The sequence below is a fragment of the Vanellus vanellus genome (genome assembly GCF_965231255.1).
Source record: "Vanellus vanellus genome assembly, chromosome: 1".
In the NCBI taxonomy this organism is placed as follows: Eukaryota; Metazoa; Chordata; class Aves; order Charadriiformes; family Charadriidae; genus Vanellus; species Vanellus vanellus.
Genome location: NC_138905.1, coordinates 56555034 through 56563634, shown reverse-complemented (window position 1 = coordinate 56563634; position 8601 = coordinate 56555034). Strand labels below are relative to the sequence as shown.

Sequence of the window (8601 nt, the reverse complement as noted above, 5' to 3'; positions counted from 1 at the left end):
AAGAATAAAGGCCATAAACCGGTACAGCAACCAGAGAGAAAACAAGTAAAATTTAACTATCATAAATAATCAGAGTAGTTTATCTTGCAACTGAAGAAAATTAAGAAGCTGGGACACTGACTAGATTACGTTTGTATGTGAGAATCATAAAGCTGCCAGAAAATGTAGAGCAGATGAGGGAATATATTAGTGTGATCTTGAGAAGGACCTTGAACTTGGAAAATATAAGCAAGGAATTTGGCACTTGTTATTAGTTCCTCACAATCTTTACCAGTAAACAGGATCATATCAAATATATCCAATTCCCTTCTCTGTTTTCTCCCAAATATTGGCTAATTACCTCAGGCAGAGGGGCGAGAATAAAGTATTTAAATGTGGATGCAACTATATAGGAATGAAGGTGTGCTGTGCCATTGTAACATAGATCAATAGATTCATTCTCCTTAAAAGAATAGTTTTACAAAACAAAGTAATTATTACAACACTTTAACTAGTTCATAGCATGTGTTGGTGGCGTTTTGACTCTGCTGACTACCTGCACATGACACCTCGATAGCCATGCTTGCCAATTGTGAAAATCTTCATGTTAACCGCTAAGAAAAATGTTATTTCATGAGAGGACCGGTACATGCTGGTTCATGACCTTGCAGGACACCTCTCGGTCTTACAGGCAAAGGAAATTGGGCTGGAGGGAAATATAATGTGACATTCAATGTGGAAATTCAGTCTTGAAAATAAATGTTGTTGAATTAAAAAATAGTGCTTATTCCAGTATAACTCCTGATTGCGTGTAGATTTTGGGTTTTTTCCTCTTTCTCCTGAGCTCCTCCTAAGCCCTCTTCTTCTTCTTGTCCAGCTGTGATGTCTTGCCTTTCAGAGGTGCAGAGTTGGAGGTGTCCTGGGCTCTGTGACTCAATGATGACACTGCCTTCCCAATGTGATCTGGCATGTCAGGTATCCCCTTGTTTACGTTCTTTCCCCCAGGCCTGCTCCACCTTTCTTCTGCCCAAAGTCACCCCTCAACAGGGATTGTCATTTCAGGTACATTTTGCCCAGTGGCTTCTGCAGCAGAAGCCCAGCTTGGTTAGACTCTACTCATTGTCACGGTCTCATTGCCTAAAAATAAGAGGTAACAAATCTGCTAAAGAGATAGTAAAAATAAATATTGTCCTATCCACAAATAACAGCAATCTTTGAATCATAGTGAATATCTAAAAAAAAGTGCATTGTGATTAAATATTGTGAAGAGCGCAAGACAGTGTTCTCCAGTGTCATATGGTACATTATACAATTCACAGCCTATATTTCATAAATTATCAGTTTATTGTGTTGACAGAGCTGCCAGAAGCCAATCCTACTCAATATAATAAAGTCTCTCCTTTTCTGATCAACATGTTTTAAATACTAAACAAGTGTAGTAGACTTCAGATGATACCTTCTACCTGCCTCTGAACCTTGTTGGAGCTGCTTAGCTGCAAAGCACAAGGTGCCACTTGTTTAGGTCACTGTAAATAGAGAAGCGAGATGCTGAGGAATAAACATGTCACTGAATACAGTGGAAAAGAGGTGATAATTTAAACCAGCGTCAGGCTGGAAATGGTGATCTGACGGTAGACAGAATCCTTTAGGGAGAGGAAAACCTACCCTACCAGGGAGGCTGGACTGGGAGCTGGGCATAAAACCCATTTCAGAGGGTTACCTGAAGTTAATGGTAGTGCAGCTGGGGAGGGATGGATGAACCCCCCGCCTAAGGCGGTCTGTGTATCTCTGTCTTTGCAACCCTTTCCTGCGACGGAATAACGTGTGCCACTGGGCCCCCACTGCCCACCGGCAGCTCTGTTCCTGGGGCTCTGTTGGCATGGGGTGCTGCAGAGATGCAGTCCACTTTCTGGAAATATTGAGGGATTGGGGATGAAAACAAGCCAAAAATCTCGTTCCAAAAAAATGCCAAAACTTGTATGTACAGATATAAATATAGAAACATATATGTATGCGCATATAAATTATATACAAAACACATATATTGTATAATACCCAATTGTATATAATATAATAATAATATGTTATATATACACACACTGTGTATTCCTTTCCACCCAAAGATTTATGTTTTCAGAAGATTTTGTTTACAGGGAACCCCCCTCAGCAGTGCGGGGTGGAATAAGTAACGTCTGGCTGGGACAGATAATTGCTCTGCTATAAGCAATGGCTCTGGCCCCCTTCCAGCAAACATATATGGGTGGGCAAAAGGGTCACTGCTTCACCTGTGTGATAATCGCAAGGGTGGGGTGGGGTGGGGGGTGTCTTGTAATTCAGTCCACTGCTGTGTTTCGCATGCATGCAATCATTTTGCAGAGGCAGCTTTCCTTTCTTTTGGGGTATATTTTATATATCAGCAAAGACAAGTGGGAAGAAGAAAAATGTTGCATTAAAAAAAGAACGGAACCTCAGCCACTTAAGCGCTTTTGGGGTGTGTTTTTTTTTTTGTTTGTTTGTTTTTTTTTTTTTTTATTTTTTTTCCTTAAGCCTAATTCATCTTAAAGAATCTCAAAACCAACCACAAGGGAAAGATCTGTGATTTTTTTTTTTTTTTTTTTTTTTTTTTGTAATGGAAAGCGGTAGCCTCTAGGGCCCAGAGGATATGCAGGGAGGCATTTTCTCTTGCTGGTGCAGCCGAGAGCGAGCGAGCGAGACCTGGAAATGAAAGTAAAGAGATCAGGAGGCACATGGACGGAGCTGCAGGGGCAGCCGATCCAGAAGCAGAATGCTGCCTTCTATAATTAAATAGCACTTACTATTATTATTACTTTAGTAATAATACATTAATAATATCTCTAGTAATACAATACCATTTATCAAGGAAAGTTTATACATAGTGTGGGGGGGAAAACCCAAGGAGAGGTGAGTCCTTTATTATTATTTGGGGGGGGGGGGGGATTGTTCTCTGTGTGTGTGTGTGCGTGTGTGTGTTTGTGTATGTAGAAAGGGGTGGACTTGAGAAACGAGAAAATCTGGATGTTGCTTCATTAGAAAGTAAAGGTTTCAGATAGTAGCTGCATGGATGAAACGTTGTGTAATTGCAAATTAAAAAAAAAAAGTGGAGGAAAATAATATGGGCGAGATTTTGAAGCTAACCCCCTCTTCCGCCAAAAACGTGGGGTTTGCAAAAAAATAATTGTCAGAGATCCTAATCCCACCCCTGGAGAAAACGTGGTAGTAGTCTAAAAGTGGATAGCTAGGGGAAAAGCCCCTGGGTTTATATGAAAAACTTAGTATTAATTGCGTTTGTGCCTGTTTGTGGTTTGTAGGTTTGAGAGCTGTGTTCAGATCCGTATTTAGGCTGCAGTTTCCTCCTCTTGCTTGGTATAAACCCCATGAAACAGCAGAGAAGCCCTTTTGGAATAGCTTTTCAGACGCACCTTCCGCAGGGGCTTGTAAAGTTTATCAAATAAGAAGGTTGTGGGATTTTTTTTTTTTTCTCCCTCCCCCCCAAATTCTTTAATGCTTTAGACAGTTTCCGGGTAGCAGGGGAGGTTATCTTCCCTCCTTCCCCCCAGGTCGCCTCCCAGTATCCTGGAGATGTGTGATTTTTATTTAAGCGGATGGGGGGTGGGGAAGGAGGAAGAGTATCTTTTGGGTTGTTTTCCCGGGGAAGCCTGGCTGTCTTCTGCCGCGGGAGACCCCTCTCAGCAGCACCGGGGTGGGGGAAATGCCCCATGGTGCCGGGGTGCCAGCGACCGGCCGAGCCGCGGCGGGATGCGGGAGGCGCCGCCGGCCCCTCTCCGCCTTGGCCGGCCCCTCTCCGCCTTGGCCGGCCGAGGTGGCGTCTTTGTCCGCGGCCGCCGCTAGGCGAGGCCGGGGATCGGCGGCCTAGTGCTGGGGGTGGGGGGAGGAGTTGAGCGTGGGCTCCCGCTCCACCTGTGTGGGAACCGGCCCCGGGATTTAATTTTTAAAGCGAAACAGGGGAGGGCGAGCTGGCTGGGCACGAAACCAAGAGCAAATGGCCGAGGGATGGGCAGCGTCACCCCACCACCCCCTCCTCATGCCCCGGCCGCAATGCAGTGTCCCTTGGGCAGGGGCTGGAGGGCTGGGGTGGGAGAAAGGGTGGCCCACAGTACGTGGGGGTGTTATGTGTGGGGTGGCCTGCAGTAAACAAAGTGTTATGTGTGGGGTGCGAGGCTGGAGGGAGCGGAAAATGGGGTGATGAGGTCCAGGGTGGTCTCTTGAGGCTTTGGCCGCTATCTCCATCCCCTTCCTGGGGAAAAATCTGGTTGATGCTTTGATTTTTCAGCTGGGGGCAAGGGGGTCATTGCCACCTCACCCTGCATTTGCTGGAGATATTGCTGGGAAGCTGGTGGCACCCCAATGTCAGCTGCCCTGATGGTGCTGTGGGGCAGGAGCAGGACTAGTGGGGTGCGGGAGAGCGGCCATGGAGGTACCTTGGGGTGGCCAGTGCCTGGAGGGATGGGGTTGTTAGAGCCAGTGGGCATGGCATGATGGTGGAAACCCTGAGAGGGTTCAAACCCAGGGAGTGGGTCATGGCAGATATTGGCCATGGGAGCGAGTGGGAGCCTATGTTTGTAGTGGGCTGTATGTCTTGTCCTCTGCTTGATGTGTGTCTGGTTAGCTGTTCTGCTGCACCACTGAGGTGGCCAAACTGCAGCCAGTGAAAGACTCCATGTTTGCAGACTAGCATGCCCTGGAGCCTTTTGCGTGGAGGAGAGTGCACAGACCCTGGGGCTGAGCTCCTGTCTCAGCGCTACAACCTGCCACTTGCATCTCAGTGCACTTATTTCTCATCTGAAATGTTACAAAGCCTGGAAGTCGGTCAAGTGTGAACTCATTGCCATCCCAGAAAATACAGTATGAAAAACTTCGCCCAAATTCAGCTCTGGCAGGGATGGAAATAAAACCCAGGTCCTTGATAACATAAACTGAAGTCTTTCCATTCGTCTCATAGTGTCTCATAGAGTGTATTCACCCAGTTTGTGATTGAGTCATCCTGTTTACTGGCTCGTGTTTCCTTCTGAAGGCAACAAAACTATTTTGCCTATCTGCAGCATTTTATTTCCTGGCAAATAGTTTGTAACTCATTGACAAACTCTGAATAAAGTCCTCTCTAGATGCAGGACCAGAGAGGATAAACATCTCCAGACTGAAAGGATAAGAGCTTTGTAGTATGGATATAAATACTCTGGATTCGAATTCTGGTGGTGACTTGAGCAGACAATTCGAACAGACAGATTTGGGGGGTGGGGGGGAAGGATGCTTAGGCACACTGCTTTGTGAAATGTTTTCCTCTGTGTTTCTAAAAATATTTAAAAGACCAAGAAAACAAAAGCTAAACAGGCTCTGCGCTTAAAATTAATTGTGCATCAGCTGTGATATGGTGTGCAGCAGAACTGAAGTGTTGCACGTATGGGTGGCTCCCTATGTGTTGTGTTTGCCAGCGTAATGAGTGTGCAGCTTGGTCCAAAGGTCGAATGAGACAGCGAAGAGGCTGGGACAACAAGGGGAAACAGAAGTGACCTGAATTTGCTAGGGAAGTGGCAGGGCAGGAGACATGGGGAGCAAAAGGAGTCCGAATGATAGCCTCCAGCAGCGGTGGGGCAGGCAGGACAGGGGAGAGGTCTGCCAGGCGTGGAGGAGGGTGCGGGTAGTGGAGTCAGATTGAAAGGGAAAGGTGGTTGTTCCTGAGAGATGTGAAAGAAGTTGTTAGGGCAGCAGCATGTGGTGCGCATTTTGAGGGTGTTGCCATGAGGAGATGAGTCTTGTGTGCAAAGTCGTGACATAAGCGTGAAGGCATGACAGAGCTTTAGCAGATGAAGCTGGTCACCCACTTGCAAGGAGAGAGAAATGTGGGGCAGTATCAGGGAGCAACAGTCTGGAGGGGAGATCAGGCTTGTGGTTTATGTCTAAAGAAGGCAATGGAGGGTCTTTGGTTGGAGAACATTCACTGTGGAATATGAGGAGGGGACTGCAGAGAGTAAACAGCATGCAGGGCACAGAAGGTTTTTTTACAAGGGTTTTGTAGGAAGGATCAAAACTGTAGCTGGGTATTGTGGAAATTACAGAGATGCAGTCAGTTGGTCAGCCATCGACGTGAAGCAAGGATGGAGATACCCATGTTGGATGCAGTGGCAATGGTGGTGAGGAGAGAAAAAACGGAAGAGGAGCTCCAGGATGCAAGAAGAGTTGGGTAACTCTAGGAAGGAGACAGACCTTCTGGAGCCTTTCCCCGTAGTTCTTTGGCTCCACTCCAGCTTTTAGTCAGTAATGTTTGAATGCCCTTCTCTGTGGGCAAGCAACAGTAATCAGTTCTCATTGTAACACATGCCCACATCCTGCTGTGTAGGATGTTTTAGCAGTGGGGTCAGGGTAGCTGTGAGAACAGGTACTGATCTCTTCTTTGCTCCTTGCAGTAGTATTTTAAGAGCTGAGCTCAGAAGCCAAGGTTGAAGTAGGCTGCGCGTATCAGAAGCTTTTCAAGGTGATGATCTGTTTTGTGGATATACACAATTGTGAAGGTGTGCCACAGCATTTTTGGAGTGCAGCCATTGACTTTGTGATGACCAGCCAGCGTTTAACCACTCTCCCCGCAGTCACCAATAATCTTCCTTTTCATCAGATCTGTGATCTGCCGCTTCACTTCCTTGGCTTTTGTTCTCTCCAGTGTGGGTCATGTCAGGGAGCAGCAGGAGTAGGGCTGTTCCTCCAGGGAGGACAAGCTAGGAGCCGAAGGTGATGACAGCCACCAGCAGTGCCCTCACTAAGTAGGGTGCAGTCTCACCATACCTGAACAATGCAGGCAGTACAAGATGCTGATAGCAGGGGTCCATCAACAGTCCCAATGAGGATGGGGTGGTGAATCAGGTCCAGGGTCCACCCAGCAAGTCCAGCGGTAGGAGATGGTGCCAGAGGCAGGACTGGAGACAGGCTGCCTACAGCATAGGTCCAAGGTTTGTCCAGGAGATAGGACTGAGGACAGGTGTACCTACAGTATAGCTCAGATGAGGCAGGATGCCTGGACCTGAGCTTACATGGAGCTCCTAGACCATGGGCAGAAGGTGTGTGAGTGGGGGTCTGAGATGAGTCTTTTGAGGGCATTTAAAGCCTGTTAGTGCACTCAGGGCCCAGACAGCTAGAAGTTTCTCCTTCCTCCCTGTCCTTTCCCCCATCAGCCTTTGTGAGGATCCCCTTGACCTTTTAACTCCTCTTCTCCCCCCCAGTTTATCTCTTGTCATGTCCTGTGGTGGCTTTTTCCCCCCTCTTGTCTTTGATGGCCCTTGCAGTTCTCTCCTACACTGCTCTGGGGTTGCTCTGTCCTCTTTCGTGGCTTTCACTGCTGTCTATGTAGAAATGGTTCCTATTGCTCCTCTTCACCTTGTTTGTTCTCTCTAACTTCTTCTGTCTTTGTAGAATTTCATGCAAGGAGAAATATTAAATGAATTGCCTCTGTCTCTTTTTTCTACCCCTCAAGCTGGTCTGCCTGTAGCATTAGTGATCATATTATCCTCACAGTCTCCTTGTTAAATTTCCTTCTTTCTTCCTGATTGCTCATTATCCAGGCTATTTATAAATCATTCCAGGCCTTCTGTTGGTGGTGTACTGAAGTCTACCTGCTCTTCACCTTCGCTTCTGTTAAAAGCCTTTATAGAGATGCTGATCATCACTCACCTTGTCTGCTGGATTTCTCTTTCTTGCTGTGCTGCCCATCCCGTTCCAAATGCAGCTGCTTAAAATCTTCTACCTGCTGCTCGGACCAGATTGCTCTCAAATTTAATGTCTGATGACTTACAAACTGCACAGTGTCACTTTCAGGCTCTTGCTTCCTTCTGCTACCACCGCTCTCTGGTCTTTCTTTTGCTCCTGCCTTTCCCCTTTCCCCCAACTCTCTTTTTTGGTAAAGGGCAGGTATCAATTCTTCCACATTTTGCATGGTGCAGAGCACAATCAATAAGGGCTTGCTGAGTTGTCAGGATTGTTTTTCACATACATTAAAGGTCCCTTCATCCTGTTCCACACTGAACGTGCCATAGATACCGTAAGATAGCTTAGAATGATAGGGATGGTCTTAATATAAAAGGGAGCTGTTGTAGTGAAGAGTTAGAGAAATGACTTTTGTTTTTCTTGTGGTCTCTTTTAGAGGTGATCCCAGGCTAGGAGGGCACAGTGTCTTCATCTCCATCTCATCTCAGTGTTTCTGTGCTTCCTGTCTTTGTCCTTAAGTTATCGTTCCTCAAACGCTGAGCATTGTTGTGATCACAGCTGGTTGATGGCAAGGCTGGGAAATTTGCTGTCACCAGCAACTCTATTTTGACACAACTTGTCATCCCTTCTCCCCTTCCTTTTACTTTTCTTTTCTTGTGTGGCAGACCTGTGTACCTTGGGGAGAGGTCAGGGAGGAGCCATTCTAAGATTTGCTCCCAAAGTGCAGGGGATGACACTCGTGTATCTAATGGCATGATTCAAGCCCATTTTAGTTGAGAAAAGGGACATTACTCCAAAATGGCTCCATCGTACTACTTATTTGTCTGTGCTCACCAGAAACCCAAACTGGATTTGGTCAAACCCAGGCAAGTTACTGTGCCCATTTGTGTC

General features: G+C 46.6%; 1 protein-coding gene across 1 annotated transcript in view; it reads left to right on the top strand.

Moving 5' to 3' along the window:
* Positions 1-4496: 4496 nt before the first annotated feature.
* The window catches only part of ZC3H7B (zinc finger CCCH-type containing 7B), a gene marked incomplete at its 5' end in the record, with an annotated part of 46340 nt that continues 42235 nt past the window's right edge, over positions 4497-8601 (top strand). Inside the window, one exon of the mRNA XM_082498373.1 lies at positions 4497-4590. Within this exon, the coding sequence (XP_082354499.1) occupies positions 4497-4590 (94 nt within the window). The remainder of the gene's footprint in view (positions 4591-8601) is intronic.